Source organism: Gadus chalcogrammus, chromosome 22 (genome assembly GCF_026213295.1).
Source record: "Gadus chalcogrammus isolate NIFS_2021 chromosome 22, NIFS_Gcha_1.0, whole genome shotgun sequence".
In the NCBI taxonomy this organism is placed as follows: Eukaryota; Metazoa; Chordata; class Actinopteri; order Gadiformes; family Gadidae; genus Gadus; species Gadus chalcogrammus.
In genome coordinates, this window is record NC_079433.1 from 2230455 (window position 1) to 2248836 (window position 18382).

The window sequence follows — 18382 nt, forward strand, 5'->3', positions numbered from 1 at the left end:
TCGGTGTGTAAGCCGGTGTGCCTGGTGTTCAGGAACCTGTGTACCATGCAGGAGGACAACAGCGGCTTCTCGGTCCTGTTGGACATGCTGGCCGAGCTGTACCAGAAGCAGCCCAAGATCGGCTACCACCTGCTGTACTACCTCAAGGCTAGGTACTACCGTCATACTACTACCGTCATACTACTACCTCAAGGCTAGGTACTACCGTCATACTACTACCGTCATACTACTACCTCAAGGCTAGGTACTACCGTCATACTACTACCGTCATACTACTACCTCAAGGCTAGGTACTACCGTCATACTACTACCTCAAGGCTAGGTACTACCGTCATACTACTACCTCAGGCTAGGTACTACCGTCATACTACTACCTCAAGGCTAGGTACTACCGTCATAATACTACCTCAAGGCTAGGTACTACCGTCATACTACTACCTCAAGGCTAGGTGCTACCGTCAAACTACTACCGTCATAATACTACCTCAAGGCTAGGTACTACCGTCATACTACTACCTCAAGGCTAGGTACTACCGTCATAATACTACCTCAAGGCTAGGTACTACCGTCATACTACTACCTCAAGGCTAGGTGCTACCGTCAAACTACTACCGTCATAATACTACCTCAAGGCTAGGTACTACCGTCAAACTACTACCGTCATAATACTACCTCAAGGCTAGGTACTACCGTCATACTACTACCTCAAGGCTAGGTGCTACCGTCATAATACTACCACCTGATGTACTACTTCAAGGCTAGGTACTACTATACTCAGTGTGTGTTCTCGGTGTGTACTCGATGTGTTCTCAGTGTGTGTACTCGATGTGTTCTCAGTGTGTGTACTCAGTGTGTGTACTCAGTGTGTGTACTCAGTGCGTGTTCTCGGTGTGTACTCTGGTTACTCGGGGTGTGTACTCAGTGTGTGTACTCTGTGGTTACTCGGGCTGTGTACTCTGTGTGTACTCTGTGTGTAACGTGTGTGTACTGTGTGTGGGGCAGTAAGGCGGCGATGGGGAAGATGAGTCTGTACGAGTCGTTCGCCCAGGCCACGGCGCTGGGGGACCTCCACACCTGCCTCATGATGGACATGAAGGCCTGCCAGGAGGACGACGTGAGGCTGCTCTGCTACCTCACGCCCTCCATCTACTCCCAGGTAGAGACATAGATACACAGCTACTGCCCGGTAGAGACATAGATACACAGCTACTGGTAGAGCTAGAGACATAGATACACAGCTGCTGCCCGGTAGAGACATAGATACACAGCTACTGCCCGGTAGAGACATAGATACACAGCTGCTCCCAGTTAGAGACATAGATACACAGCTACTGGTAGAGCTAGAGACATAGATACACAGCTACTGCCCGGTAGAGACATAGATACACAGCTGCTGCCCGGTAGAGACATAGATACACAGCTACTGGTAGAGCTAGAGACATAGATACACAGCTACTGCCCGGTAGAGCTAGAGACATAGATACACAGCTACTTGTAGAGCTAGAGACATAGATACACAGCTACTGCCCGGTAGAGCTAGAGACATAGATACACAGCTACTGCCCGGTAGAGCTAGAGACATAGATACACAGCTACTGCCCGGTAGAGCTAGAGACATAGATACACAGCTACTGGTAGAGCTAGAGACATAGATACACAGCTACTGCCCGGTAGAGCTAGAGACATAGATACACAGCTACTGCCCGGTAGAGCTAGAGACATAGATACACAGCTACTGGTAGAGCTAGAGACATAGATACACTGCTACTGCCCGGTAGAGCTAGAGACATAGATACACAGCTACTCCCAGGTAGAGCTAGAGACATAGATACACAGCTACTCCCAGGTAGAGCTAGAGACATAGATATACAGCTACTGGTAGAGCTAGAGACATAGATACACAGCTACTGCCCGGTAGAGCTAGAGGCATAGATACACAGCTACTGGTAGAGCTAGAGACATAGATACACAGCTACTGCCCGGTAGAGCTAGAGACATAGATACACAGCTAATGCCCGGTACTGTAGATCTAAAGATATAGATACACATCTACTCCCAGGCAGAGCTAGAGATATAGATACACACGTCTACTCCCAGGTGCTATAGATGCATAGGTATAGATATATAGACATAGATATATAACCTTCCCTTTGTATGTGTCTTTGTGTGTAGTTTCCAGATGAGACCCTGCGTAGTGGAGAGTTGCTTAATATGATTGTTGCCGTTATCGACTCAACACAGGTAACTATCAACTACAACCATGTATCAACTACCACCCACAACCATGTATCAACTACCACCCACTACCATGTATCAACTACCACCCTGAACCATGTATCAACTACCACCCACTACCATGTATCAACTACCACCCACAACCATGTATCAACTACCACCCACAACCATGTATCAACTACCACCCACTACCATGTATCAACTACCACCCACTACCATGTATCAACTACCACCCACTACCATGTATCAACTACCACCCACTACCATGTATCAACTACCACCCACTACCATGTATCAACTACCACCCACTACCATGTATCAACTACCACCCTCTACCATGTATCAACTACCACCCACAACCATGTATCAACTACCACCCACTACCATGTATCAACTACCACCCACTACCATGTATCAACTACCACCCACTACCATGTATCAACTACCACCCACTACCATGTATCAACTACCACCCACTACCATGTATCAACTACCACCCACTACCATGTATCAACTACCACCCACTACCATGTATCAACTACCACCCTGAACCATGTATCAACTACCACCCACTACCATGTATCAACTACCACCCTGAACCATGTACCAACTACCACCCACTACCATGTATCAACTACCACCCTGAACCATGTTTCAACTACCACCCACTACCATGTATCAACTACCACCCACTACCATGTATCAACTACCACCCACTACCATGTATCAACTACCACCCTGAACCATGTATCAACTACCACCCACTACCATGTATCAACTACCACCCACAACCATGTATCAACTACCACCCTGAACCATGTATCAACTACCACCCACTACCATGTATCAACTACCACCCTCTACCATGTATCAACTACCACCCTGAACCATGTATCAACTACCACCCACTACCATGTATCAACTACCACCCTCTACCATGTATCAACTACCATGTATCAACTACCACCCAAGCATCCACTAAAATCCCTAATTTTGAATTTATATCTGTATGTAAACTATGTATTTCTGTTAAATGTCTCTATTTTAACTTTCTCTCTTAACTCTCTCTCCATGTGTGTGTTTCTCACTCTCCCACTCGCTCTCTTAACTCTCCCTCTCTCTCTCTCGCTCGCTCTCGCTCTCTCTCCCTGTCTCTAGCTCCAGGAGTTGATGTGTCACGTGATGATGGGGAATCTTGTCATGTTCAGGAAGGACTCTGTACTCAACATCCTCAGTGAGTTACACAGACAGCCAGACAGTCGCTTCTCAAACTGAAGAACAGAGCAACTTGTAGTGAATAACATGGGGGTGCTATGCTAGCTCTGTCCTGAGTAGTGGGGCTGTGCTATGCTAGTTCTCCGAGTGGTTGCTATGGAGACAGTGTCGAGTGGTTGCTATGAAGACGGTGTTGAGTGGTTGCTATGAAGACGGTGTCGAGTGGTTGCTATGAAGACGGTGTCGAGTGGTTGCTATGGAGACGGTGTCGAGTGGTTGCTATGAAGATGGTGTTGAGTGATTGCCATGAAGACTGTGTTGAGTGGTTGCTATGCAGGAGATGACAAGTGGTTGCTATGGAGATGGTTGACTGTGTGGTTGTGTCTTGTAGTTCAGTCTCTGGACTGGGAGACGTTCGAACAGTACAGCACCTGGCAGCTGTTCCTGGCTCACAGCATCGCCATGGAAACAATCATCCCCATCCTGCACCATCTCAAGTATAAAGGTAACGCACTCATCCCCCAATATAACGGTAACACACTCACCCCCAATATAACGGCAACGTACTCATCCCCCAATATAACGGTAACACACTCACCCCCAATATAACGGTAACACACTCATACCCCCCAATATAACGGTAACACACTCATACCCCCCAATATAACGGCAACACACTCACCCCCAATATAACGGTAACACACTCACCCCCCAATATAACGGTAACACACTCACCCCCCAATATAACGGTAACACACTCATACCCCCCAATATAACGGTAACACACTCACCCCCAATATAACGGCAACACACTCACCCCCAATATAACGGTAACACACTCATACCCCCCAATATAACGGTAACACACTCACCCCCCAATATAACGGTAACACACTCACCCCCAATATAACGGTAACACACTCACCCCCCAATATAACGGTAACACACTCACCCCCCAATATAACGGCAACACACTCACCCCCCAATATAACGGTAACACACTCACCCCCAATATAACGGTAACACACTCACCCCCCAATATAACGGTAACACACTCATACCCCCCAATATAACGGTAACACACTCACCCCCCAATATAACGGCAACACACTCACCCCCCAATATAACGGTAACACACTCACCCCCCAATATAACGGTAACACACTCATACCCCCCAATATAACGGTAACACACTCATACCCCCCAATATAACGGCAACACACTCACCCCCCAATATAACGGTAACACACTCACCCCCCAATATAACGGTAACACACTCATACCCCCCAATATAACGGTAACACACTCATACCCCCCAATATAACGGCAACACACTCACCCCCCAATATAACGGTAACACACTCACCCCCAATATAACGGTAACACACTCACCCCCCAATATAACGGTAACACACTCATACCCCCCAATATAACGGTAACACACTCATACCCCCCAATATAACGGTAACACACTCACCCCCCAATATAACGGTAACACACTCACCCCCCAATATAACGGTAACACACTCACCCCCCAATATAACGGCAACACACTCACCCCCCAATATAACGGTAACACACTCACCCCCCAATATAACGGCAACACACTCACCCCCCAATATAACGGCAACAAACTCACCCCCCAATATAACGGCAACACACTCACCCCCCAATATAACGGTAACACACTCACCCCCCAATATAACGGTAACACACTCACCCCCAATATAACGGCAACACACTCACCCCCCAATATAACGGCAACACACTCACCCCCCAATATAACGGCAACACACTCACCCCCCAATATAACGGTAACACACTCACCCCCCAATATAACGGCAACACACTCACCCCCCAATATAACGGCAACACACTCACCCCCCAATATAACGGTAACACACTCACCCCCCAATATAACGGTAACACACTCACCCCCAATATAACGGCAACACACTCACCCCCCAATATAACGGCAACACACTCACCCCCCAATATAACGGTAACACACTCACCCCCCAATATAACGGCAACACACTCACCCCCCAATATAACGGCAACAAACTCACCCCCCAATATAACGGCAACACACTCACCCCCCAATATAACGGCAACACACTCACCCCCCAATATAACGGTAACACACTCACCCCCCAATATAACGGTAACACACTCACCCCCCAATATAACGGTAACACACTAATTTGTGTGTGTGTGTGTCTCTCCAGAACACCCGGAGGCTCTGTCCTGTCTGCTGCTTCAACTGAGGAGAGAAAAGTAAGTGTGTGTCACGCGTACACAGTGTGTGTGTGTTGTTGATGCTGTGTGTGTTGATGTACGTGTGTTGGTGATGTGTGTGTGGGTGTTGTTGATGGTGTGTGTGTGTGTGTGTGTGTTGGTGATGTGTGTGTGCGTGTTGTTGAGGCTGTATGTGTGTGTGGATGGTGGTGTGTCGATGTTGGTGTGTGTGTGTGTGTGCGTGTTGTTGATGGTGTGTGTGTGTGTGTGTTGATGTGTGTGTGCGTGTTGTTGATGGTGTGTGTTGGTGGAGTGTGTTGTTGATGCTGTATGTGTGTGTGTTGGTGATGTGTGTGTGCGTGTTGTTGATGGTGTGTGTGTGTTTGTGTCAGGCCCAGCGAGGACATGGTGAAGATGGTCCTGAGTCGGCCCTGTAACCATGACGACCAGTTCACCACCAGCATCCTGAGGCACTGGGCGGCCAAGCAGGACGACGCCCTGGGAGAGCACATCAAGACCCAGCTGATCAAGAACAACAACCAGCCCCGCAAACGACAGAGGTAGGGCTGGTTGGCTGTCTGTCTGTCTGTCTGTCTGTCTGTCTGTCTGTCTGTCTGTCTCCTATGTCTGTCTCTCTGTGTCTCTGTCTGTCTCTCTGTCTTTCTGTCTGTCCGTCTCCTATGTCTGTCTGTCTCCTATGTCTCTCTCTGTCTCCTATGTTTGTCTCTCTCTCTCTCTCTCCGTCTGTCTCCTATGTCTGTCTCTCTGTCTCTGTGTTTGTCTCTCTCTATCTCTCGCGCTCTCTCTGTCTTTATATTAATCCTAATGTGTGTGTGTGTGCAGTCTGCGTAGCTCCAGCAGTAAGCTTGCTCAGCTGACCCTGGAACAGATCCTGGAACATCTGGACAACCTGAGACTGAGCCTGACGCACACCAAGAACAGCTGTGAGTACTGACATCATAATACTACACTATACTACCTTATACTGCTCTAAACATCATAATACTACACTATATTACCTTATACTGCTCTAAACATCATAATACTACACTATACTACCTTATACTGCTCTAAACATCATAATACTACACTATACTACCTTATACTGCTCTAAACATCATAATACTACACTATACTACCTTATACTGCAGTAAACATCATAATACTACACTATACTACCTTATACTGCTCTAAACATCATAATACTACACTATACTACCTTATACTGCTCTCAACATCATAATACTACACTATACTACCTTATACTGCTCTCAACATCATAATACTACACTATACTACCTTATACTGCTCTCAACATCATAATACTACACTATACTACCTTATACTGCTCTCAACATCATAATACTACACTATACTACCTTATACTGCTCTCAACATCATAATACTACACTATACTACCTTATACTGCTCTAAACATCATAATACTACACTATACTACCTTATACTGCTCTCAACATAATACTACACTATACTACCTTATACTGCTCTCAACATCATAATACTACACTATACTACCTTATACTGCTCTCAACATCATAATACTACACTATACTACCTTATACTGCTCTCAACATCATAATACTACACTATACTACCTTATACTGCTCTAAACATCATAATACTACACTATACTACCTTATACTGCTCTAAACATCATAATACTACACTATACTACCTTATACTGCTCTAAACATCATAATACTACACTATACTACCTTATACTGCTCTAAACATCATAATACTACACTATACTACCTTATACTGCTCTCAACATCATAATACTACACTATACTACCTTATACTGCTCTCAACATCATAATACTACACTATACTACCTTATACTGCTCTCAACATCATAATACTACACTATACTACCTTATACTGCTCTCAACATCATAATACTACACTATACTACCTTATACTGCTCTCAACATCATAATACTACACTATACTACCTTATACTGCTCTCAACATCATAATACTACACTATACTACCTTATACTGCTCTAAACATCATAATACTACACTATACTACCTTATACTGCTCTAAACATCATAATACTACACTATACTACCTTATACTGCTCTAAACATCATAATACTACACTATACTACCTTATACTGCTCTAAACATCATAATACTACACTATACTACCTTACACTGCTTTAAACATCATAATACTACACTATACTACCTTATACTGCTCTAAACATCATAATACTACACTATACTACCTTATACTGCTCTAAACATCATAATACTACACTATACTACCTTATACTGCTCTAAACATCATAATACTACACTATACTACCTTATACTGCTCTAAACATCATAATACTACACTATACTACCTTATACTGCTCTAAACATCATAATACTACACTATACTACCTTATACTGCTCTCAACATCATAATACTACACTATACTACCTTATACTGCTCTCAACATCATAATACTACACTATACTACCTTATACTGCTCTCAACATCATAATACTACACTATACTACCTTATACTGCTCTCAACATCATAATACTACACTATACTACCTTATACTGCTCTCAACATCATAATACTACACTATACTACCTTATACTGCTCTAAACATCATAATACTACACTATACTACCTTATACTGCTCTAAACATCATAATACTACACTATACTACCTTATACTGCTCTAAACATCATAATACTACACTATACTACCTTATACTGCTCTAAACATCATAATACTACACTATACTACCTTATACTGCTCTAAACATCATAATACTACACTATACTACCTTATACTGCTCTAAACATCACTATATGTGTGTGTGTGTGGTGTGTGTGTGTAATAATGGGATGTATTCTTTGCAGTCTTCAGTCAGACTCCCATCCTCCAAGCCCTCCAACACGTCCAGGCCAGCTGTGATGAGGCCCACAAGATGAGGTAGGTCACACTAACGCCTCTAGGAACCATAACTAACCCCTATACCAACCATAACCAACCCCTACACCAACCATAACCAACCCCTATACCAACCATAACCAACCCCTAAAGGAACCATAACCAACCCCTATACCAACCATAACCAACCCCTACACCAACCATAACCAACCCCTATACCAACCATAACCAACCCCTACACCAACCATAACCAACCCCTACACCAACCATAACCAACCTCTATAGGAACCATAACCAACCTCTATAGGAACCATAACCAACCCCTATAGGAACCATAACCAACCCCTATAGGAACCATAACCAACCCCTACACCAACCATAACCAACCCCTATACCAACCATAACCAACCCCTATACCAACCATAACCAACCCCTACACCAACCATAACCAACCCCTATACCAACCATAACCAACCTCTATAGGAACCATAACCAACCTCTATAGGAACCATAACCAACCCCTATAGGAACCATAACCAACCCCTACACGAACCATAACCAACCCCTATACCAACCATAACCAACCCCTACACGAACCATAACCAACCCCTATAGGAACCATAACCAACCCCTATACGAACCATAACCAACCCCTATACCAACCATAACCAACCCCTATACCAACCATAACCAACCCCTATACCAACCATAACCAACCTCTATACCAACCATAACCAACCCCTATAGGAACCATAACCAACCCCTATAGGAACCATAACCAACCCCTATAGGAACCATAACCAACCCCTATACCAACCATAACCAACCCCTACACGAACCATAACCAACCCCTATACCAACCATAACCAACCCCTACACGAACCATAACCAACCCCTACAGGAACCATAACCAACCCCTATACGAACCATAACCAACCCCTATACCAACCATAACCAACCCCTATACGAACCATAACCAACCCCTATACCAACCATAACCAACCTCTATAGGAACCATAACCAACCCCTATAGGAACCATAACCAACCACTATAGGAACCATAACAAACCCCTAAAGGAACCATAACCAACCCCTATACCAACCATAACCAACCCCTATACCAACCATAACCAACCCCTATAGGAACCATAACCAACCCCTAAAGGAACCATAACCAACCCCTATACCAACCATAACCAACCCCTACACGAACCATAACCAACCCCTACAGGAACCATAACCAACCCCTATAGGAACCATAACCAACCCCTATAGGAACCATAACCAACCCCTATACCAACCATAACCAACCCCTATACCAACCATAACCAACCCCTACACGAACCATAACCAACCCCTACAGGAACCATAACCAACCCCTATAGGAACCATAACCAACCCCTATAGGAACCATAACCAACCCCTATAGGAACCATAACCAACCCCTATACGAACCATAACCAACCCCTTTACGAATCAATTAATATTAATAATAGTGGTGTCACGTTTCATAGTGAAAGATCTTCACTCTCACTTCCCTCTTTGAGCGGACTTCACTGTGGAGGGACCTCAAAGCAAGTGTTCTGGTTAAGGGGAGAGCAATGGGACCGGGGCCTAACTCGTCTCTCTCTCTCCGTCTCTGTCTCTCTCCCCCTCCCTCTCCCTCTCCCTCCGTCTCTGTCTCTGTCTCCGTCTCTGTCTCTCTCCCCCTCCCTCTCCCTCCCTCTCCCTCCCTCCCCCTCCCCAGGTACAGCGACCTGTTCTCATTGGCTGAGGAGTACGAGGACTTCCAGTCGAAGCCTCTGAAGTCCCGCCGTAAGGCTCCGGCCTCTTCGCCGCGCTCCCGCAAGGGGGCGGCGCCCCCGGCAACCGAGGAGGACAGCGTGTCCAGCAGTGCCTCGGTAACACACGCACATCATCATCGCACACACACACTCACGCAAATCAACGCACGCACACACCAACGCACACCAACGCACGCACACGCCAACGCACTACGCGTGAACCTCTTAAGATGGCGCAATTTGATTGATCCGCTGTCGCGGGATCAGGGATGGGGGCAATACCCCATGATTGAGACCTCAAACTCGGGATTTATTTGTTTTTTTAGCGTTTTTTTAAAAAAAAACAAAAACAAATTAATCCCGGCAAAAAGTGCCATCTTGTTTATTTGTGGAGTGTTCAAGTGTAGTATATACTAAAACAGTTATTCACTGCGCCTTCGACGAATGATTGTTAAATATATTCCAGGAGGAGGTGGATATGTAATGTGTATATAGTATAATGTGTAAATAAATATATTCCAGGAGTGTATATAATGTTTGTTCCAGGAGGTTGAGTGTGTATATAATGTATATCTGTTTGTGTATAATGTGTATAGATATATAATGTGTTTATATATTCCAGGAGGAGGAGTGTATTATCTGTATATATAGTGTACATAATGTGTACATTATGTGATTATAATATATTTAATATATATAATGTGTTTCTATTCCAGGAGGAGGAAGATTCGAAGCCGAAGGCGCCCAAGAGGAAGAGGAAGTGCTCGTCCGCTGTGGGCTCCGACAGCGACTGAACCAATCACAGAGCAGCGCCATGTGGCGAGGGCCTGTCAAACCAAGTCGGGATGGGGGCGTGGCTACGGTGTGGGGGCGTGGCTACGGGGTGGGGGCGTGCCGATTGGTCCTCCAGGGATCAGAGGTCAGACATTGTGATGCTGCACTTCTTTAACGATCGCCAAGGATTTTATTTGTTTTACCAGCTGGTCTCTTCTCATTGGAGGGTATCAACTCCTCTCTCTCCATTGGACGGTATCAACTCCTCTCTCCTCATTGGAGGGTATCAACTCCTCTCTCTCCATTGGACGGTATCAACTCCTCTCTCTCCATTGGACGATATCAACTCCTCTCCCCATTGGACGGTATCAACTCCTCTCTCCCCATTGGACGGTATCAACTCCTCTCTCCCCATTGGACGGTATCAAGGCCACGTACCCTGGGATTGGATGTTATAAAGGCCTTGACTGGATGATTGAAAAACACTTTTTCACTTATTTCTTTCTACTGACCTATTTTCATAACACAGCTGAGTGCGAACCAATAAAATGGCTGAAAACTGAATGCCTCGTTTATCAGACCAATCGGATGTCTGGGTTTCAACCAGCAGTCAACCAATCAGAGGATGTGTTTCATAGTCTATATTCCTTCCTAGTTTCAGAAAACGTGTAAACGTTCCGTCATGGAAGACTCTTATACTCATGTAAAGACTCTTATCTAGACTCCATGTCAAGACTTATCCAGACTGCATGGAAAGATTTTTATCCAGACTCCATGTAGACTTATCTAGACTCTCCCAATTTAAATACTTATCCAGACTCTCCATGTAAAGACTCCCCCAATTTAAATACTTATCCAGACTCTCCATGTAAAGACTCCCCCAATTTAAATATTTATCCAGACTCTCCATGTAAAGACTCTTGTCTAGACTCCAGACGGGGGCCGCTGGAGGAAGAGTCTGGGACGGGCCGGGCGGCATCAAGTAGCAATACTGACCAAATCTAAGTTACCGATCGGGCTAGAATGAGAACGTTGGCTGTGTAATCGCTGACATTGCATAGCGGTTGGTGGAAACCGGGACATTTTAGCGTTCTTTGGCTTTGGTCGGGACTCAGGACAACATAAGCGGGTATGAAGTACGCTCTATAAAGTCATTAACCGGCTATTATGTCCAGTAGGGATCGACAGTTATGGATTAGCCGTCGATGACCCATACGGGCTGCCTTTTTTCTTGAGCCGATACTGCTTTTGCTCCCTCAATTTACATAGAAATTACAAATTGTATCTATCGGCAAATGCACGTAAAAAACGCCAATGTCGATCCGAAATATCGGCCAGCCGATCACTAATGTCCAGTCTCTAGATAAACACAATGCCGCCGCTCCCATAACGCGCACTACGCGCAGGGCCCCAAGTCCTGAGGGGGCCCCCAAAAAAAAATTAAAAATTGAATTCTTACTTCTGGTTTTAAAACCAAGGCAGAGGGGGGGGGGGGCCTCCAAGGCAGAGGGGGGGCCCATGGCAAAAAAAAAGATATATTGAATTATCCACCAGCCCAGTGTTAGGAGTGTTTCCAGTGGTTAAAGGTTAATTATGTTTGGAGGAAAAAGCGTTAACACAATACTTCACGATGTTCATTTCTTTATTTGAAAATTCGTAGCAAGTTAAATAAAAGTCTTTAAAATTACGGAATATGTGAGGTGACGTTTGGGGTCACCCGACCGTCACCGCGGGGTCAGCCGGGGGCCGCGCGCCGTCCCGCAGGAGCGCTGCTCTCTGGCTTCAGGATACTCTTCCGCTTGCGGGCTGTCAGTCACCGGGACGGCTGGAGTTTTGAGTTTGTGATGGAAAAGAGATTCCCGCCGACGGCAGCAGGGGCTCGACTCGAGCACCGCGCGGAACCCGTACGGCGTCGTAACCTTCCCCACGTGCGGCAGGGACATGGCTGCGCGCGTCGATTCATCGGTGTCCGCGTCCCCGCTGCGGCGGCGCGTTGCCCCGAGGCCTGAGGCGGGGAGACGGAGGAACCGGGAAGTCGGTCCGGCCCGCCGACTTGCGCCGGGGCTGACGTCAGGGGAGCCCGCGGAGGGCCGCCGTGCGGGGTGCGCGGGAGACGGGATGAGGAAGCGTGGGATCCTCTCCGGGGTCAGGGCGAGGGTCCGCAGGGACCGGGACGGGGGTCCCCCGGGACCGGGACGAGGGTCAGGGCGAGGGGACCGGACCAGGAGCCAGCGGGCTGCGGGAAACTTCATGTTCCTAAGGTCCACTGGCCGGATGGCTCCGGGTTCTGATGAATGGCTCCGGGTTCTGATGAATGGCTCCCGGTTCTGATGAATGAGCGGCTCCGATTTCTGCTGAATGAACGGCTCCGGTTTTATGAATGAACCACAGCTGGACTCAATCACGACGCTGATTGAGGAGGAGGCGATATAAACAACCCGGTGATAAATGTGACCTCACTACCAAGGACGGAATAAAAAGATGAAGAAAGAATATAGATAAACTCTTCTCAACGTCGCATCCATTTCCTTTCACTTATGTAACTGGCCTATTATACTTTTGTTTAAATTGTCTTTCCATCCTTGGTAATGAAGTAATGTTTTTCGAATTGGCCAAGTTTATATCACTGGCTGCATGAAACAACACGGCATCTGAGGCGCGCTTTTTGTAGTCCGTCTTCGGGACTTGTAGTTCCCCGCTGCTGACCGAGACTTCCGTCGTCGCCTGATGACGTCGTGTGGCTGTGGTCGGATCATCTCAGCAACGCGGTTTTCATTTTTAGTACTTGGGAATTTTCCTTCATGTCTTGAAGAAAAATAGGTCAGAGTTTGGTCCAGAATTCGAGCGAAGCCTTTATCGCACCCTAAGCGAAGGAAAGGACCTTGTCCACTATAAACTACGTTGAATGATGGCGGGAACGTTGGACTATAGTGATTGGTTAGGAAATAGGGCCCTCCCCCGGAAACGGTCGAGCTGAGGTCCGACTGGAGGAGAGACGAGGTACTGGTTTCAGACCAGTTGAGAGACGAGGAACCGGTTTCAGACCAGTTGAGAGACGAGGGACCGGTATCAAACCAGTGTAGTTCTGTACGTTTCATGGGGAACGAAGACGTTCACACCCGGAATTGTAGTTTTAATCCACAAGCGGAAGTCAATGGCGGGTAAGAACCGCGCTCCTTGTGTTGTGTTGTTGTTGTTGTTGTAGTTCTTGTCGTAGTTTATCAATTCTCTGTATAGCCTCCTGCTCCTCATATCTCCTTATAGCCTCCTCCTGCTCCTCATATCTCCTTATAGCCTCCTGCTCCTCATATCTCCTTATAGCCTCCTGCTGCTCCTCATATCTCCTTATAGCCTCCTCCTGCTCCTCATATCTCCTTATAGCCTCCTGCTCCTCATATCTCCTTATAGCCTCCTCCTGCTCCTCATATCTCCTTATAGCCTCCTGCTCCTCATATCTCCTTATAGCCTCCTGCTCCTCATATCTCCTTATAGCCTCCTCCTGCTCCTCATATCTCCTTATAGCCTCCTCCTGCTCCTCATATCTCCTTATAGCCTCCTGCTCCTCATATCTCCTTATAGCCTCCTGCTCCTCATATCTCCTTATAGCCTCCTGCTCCTCATATCTCCTTATAGCCTCCAGCTGCTCCTCATATCTCCTTATAGCCTCCTGCTCCTCATATCTCCTTATAGCCTCCAGCTGCTCCTCATATCTCCTTATAGCCTCCTGCTCCTCATATCTCCTTATAGCCTCCTGCTCCTCATATCTCCTTATAGCCTCCTGCTCCTCATATCTCCTTATAGCCTCCAGCTGCTCCTCATATCTCCTTATAGCCTCCTGCTCCTCATATCTCCTTATAGCCTCCTCCTGCTCCTCATATCTCCTTATAGCCTCCTGCTCCTCATATCTCCTTATAGCCTCCTCCTGCTCCTCATATCTCCTTATAGCCTCCTGCTCCTCATATCTCCTTATAGCCTCCTGCTCCTCATATCTCCTTATAGCCTCCTGCTCCTCATATCTCCTTATAGCCTCCTCCTGCTCCTCATATCTCCTTATAGCCTCCTGCTGCTCCTCATATCTCCATATAGCCTCCTGCTCCTCATATCTCCATATAGCCTCCTCCTGCTCCTCCTTTGCCTCCTCATCTCCTTATAGCCAAGCAGTACACACTGAAACAAAGAGTTCAGCAAGCTTTTACCAGTCATAATCATTGATTACTGTTATCTATTTATTATTTTGATCTACTGCATCCTTCAATATTGCTGCAGAAAGAGACACACTGACTGAAATATATTAATATGTATTAATATTATTATTACTGATTACTTAACTAGACCCAAGCGATGCATTTCAAAGTGTTTTTACATTTAAAACTTGGAAGCGTAGAAGTGTCTTCTTAATCCATGGCTTATCGAAAACATCTTCTTGGTGATTGTGGTTATGATGTCACACAAATATCTTCTTTCTGTCTTCATCTTCCTTCTAATTAGAAGACGACCATGAATCCTGAACGCAAACGCGTCAAAATCACCCCCCACAATGCACTGCAGCAGTCCCCAGGCTCCTCCCACAATTTACTGCAGCAGTCCCCTGGCTCCTCCCACAATGCACTGCAGCAGTCACCAGGCTCCTCCCACAATGCACTGCAGCAGTCCCCTGGCTCCTCCCACAATGCACTGCAGCAGTCCCCTGGCTCCTCCCACAATGCACTGCAGCAGTCCCCAGGCTCCTCCCACAATGCACTGCAACAGTTCCCAGGCTCCTCCCACAATGCACTGCAGCAGTCCCCAGGCTCCTCCCACGATGCACTGCAACAGTATCCTGGCTCCTCCCACAATGCACTGCAGCAGTCTCCAGGCTCCACCCACAATGCACTGCAGCAGTCTCAAGAGGAAGAGGAAGAGAATCTGCTGGTGGAGGAAGACACGACAGATTCCAGCCTGGTCATCACCATGGGTAAGATGATCTCATTGTTACATTCACACATTATCTCATTGTGACATTATCTCATTGATACATTCTCACATTATCCAATCTTGACATTATCTCATTCTCTCATTGTTACATTGTTACATTATGGGTTGGGGTTACTTGGTTTTCTAAGAGTATAGTTTTGTCTCCCAGACCGTGTGGACCAGGTGGGGGGGCCGGCGGGAGGGGGGCGTGCCCGGGGGGAGAAGAGGAGGCGGAGCAAGATGACATCTGACAGTGAAGAGGAGGCGGAGCCCAGGCTAGAGATGGACCGACTTCTGGACCAATCGCTGGAGACGAAGTCCAGACATCACAAGCTGACCGCCGTCAATGTCAAGAACATCCTCCATGTGGGTCTGCATCACAGCTACACCACAGCTACATCACTGCTACACAACAGCTACATCACAGCTACACCACAGCTACATCACTGCTACATCACAGCTAACAACAGCAACATCACAGCTACACAACAGCTACAGCACAGCTACACCACAGCTACATCACTGCTACATCACTGCTTCATCACAGCTACACTGCAGCTACACCACAGCTACACCACAGCTACATCACAGCTACACAACAGCAACATCACAGCTACACAACAGCTACATCACTGCTACATCACAGCTACATCACAGCTACACAACAGCAACATCACTGCTACATCACAGCTACACCACAACTACATCTCAGCTACATCACAGCTACACAACAGCTACATCACAGCTACACCACAGCTACACCACAGCTACATCACAGCTACACAACAGCAACATCACAGCTACATCACAGCTACACAACAGCTACACCACAGCTACATCACTGCTACATCACAGCTACACAACAGCAACATCACTGCTACATCACAGCTACACAACAGCAACATCACAGCTACATCACAGCTACATCACAGCTACACAACAGCTACATCACAGCTACATCACAGCTACATCACAGCTACACAACAGCTACATCACAGGTACACAACAGCTACATCACAGCTACATCACAGCTACCACCAACAGGAAGTGATCCCTAACGAGTGTGTTTGACCAACAGGAAGTGATCACTAACGAGTGTGTTTGACCAACAGGAAGTGATCACTAACGAGTGTGTTTGACCAACAGGAAGCGATCACTAACAAGTGTTTTTGACCAACAGGAAGTGATCACTAACGAGTGTGTTTGACCAACAGGAAGTGATCACTAACGAGCATGTGGTGGCCATGATGAAAGCAGCTCTCAACGAGACGGAGGCTGTGCCGCCCTTTGTGAGTGTCTCTCTCTCTCTCTCTCTGTCTCTCTCTCTCTCTCTCTCTCTCTCTGTCTCTCTCTCTCTGTCTCTGTCTCTGTCTCTGTCTCTGTCTCTCTCTCTCTCTCTCTCTCTCTCTCTCTCTCTCTCTCTCTCTCTCTCTCTCTCTCTCTCTCTCTCTCTCTCTCTCTCTCCCCCCTCTCTGTCTGTCCGTCTGTCTGTCTGTCTGTCTCTGACCCTGTGTGTGCCCCCAGGAGCCCAAGATGACCCGGTCCAAGCTGAAAGAGGTGGTGGAGAGAGGAGTGGTAAGAACCCTTAGCTTAACTTAACCCTTACCTTAACTCTACCTTAACCTCACCATTAGCTTAACAGAGGAAGGGGCCTCTGATTGGCTTGGAAGTCCATCATCTAACCTCTGTGTGTGTGTGTGTGTGTGTGTGTGTGTGTGTGTGTGTGTGTGTGTGTGTGTGTGTGTGTGTGTGTGTGTGTGTGTGTGTGTGTGTGTGTGTGTGTGTGTGTCAGGTGATTCCAGCGTGGAACATGTCCCCCATCAAGAAGGCCTCAGAGGTCAAGGTCAGTGGTTCTATGTTTATGTATAGTCTGATATGTTTATATATAGTCTGATATGTTTATATATAATCTGATATGTTTATCTATAGTCTGATGTTTATATATATTGTATTGATAGTTTTAAATATGGCACAGATGTATTTTGTATACATAGAAAATAGGAACATTTCAACATGAATGAACATAAAGTATTCAATAGATATTTCATATATATTTTCTATTAAATATATATATATTAAAGACATATGGTTAATATATATTATATATGTTTATTAGTTGGATATTCTGTATATTTGACTATATAAAATACATATTTGATTGCTGTTCTTTAATAAATGTATATTATCTATGGTTGATGTTTGGTGTATATTAAACACATATTCTATTGATGTATGTTGTATATGTTTTATATGTTTGGTG

General features: G+C 46.1%; 2 protein-coding genes across 2 annotated transcripts in view; both read left to right on the forward strand.

Annotated features, from left to right (window-relative positions):
• Positions 1 to 11729, forward strand: part of LOC130375594 (integrator complex subunit 3-like) — a 13671-nt gene extending 1942 nt beyond the window's left edge. The window contains exons 6-16 of the mRNA XM_056582613.1: positions 1 to 152; positions 1003 to 1156; positions 2173 to 2241; positions 3394 to 3469; positions 3842 to 3955; positions 5679 to 5727; positions 6081 to 6248; positions 6532 to 6632; positions 8581 to 8653; positions 10359 to 10512; positions 11112 to 11729. The exon at positions 1 to 152 is cut by the window's left edge and continues 13 nt beyond it. Coding sequence (XP_056438588.1) covers positions 1 to 152; positions 1003 to 1156; positions 2173 to 2241; positions 3394 to 3469; positions 3842 to 3955; positions 5679 to 5727; positions 6081 to 6248; positions 6532 to 6632; positions 8581 to 8653; positions 10359 to 10512; positions 11112 to 11189 — 1188 coding nt within the window. The 3' untranslated portion in view covers positions 11190 to 11729. The remainder of the gene's footprint in view (positions 153 to 1002; positions 1157 to 2172; positions 2242 to 3393; positions 3470 to 3841; positions 3956 to 5678; positions 5728 to 6080; positions 6249 to 6531; positions 6633 to 8580; positions 8654 to 10358; positions 10513 to 11111) is intronic.
• Positions 1 to 18382, forward strand: part of LOC130376166 (GON-4-like protein) — a 44186-nt gene that overhangs the window by 15517 nt on the left and 10287 nt on the right. The gene's annotated exons all lie outside the window — the stretch shown is intronic.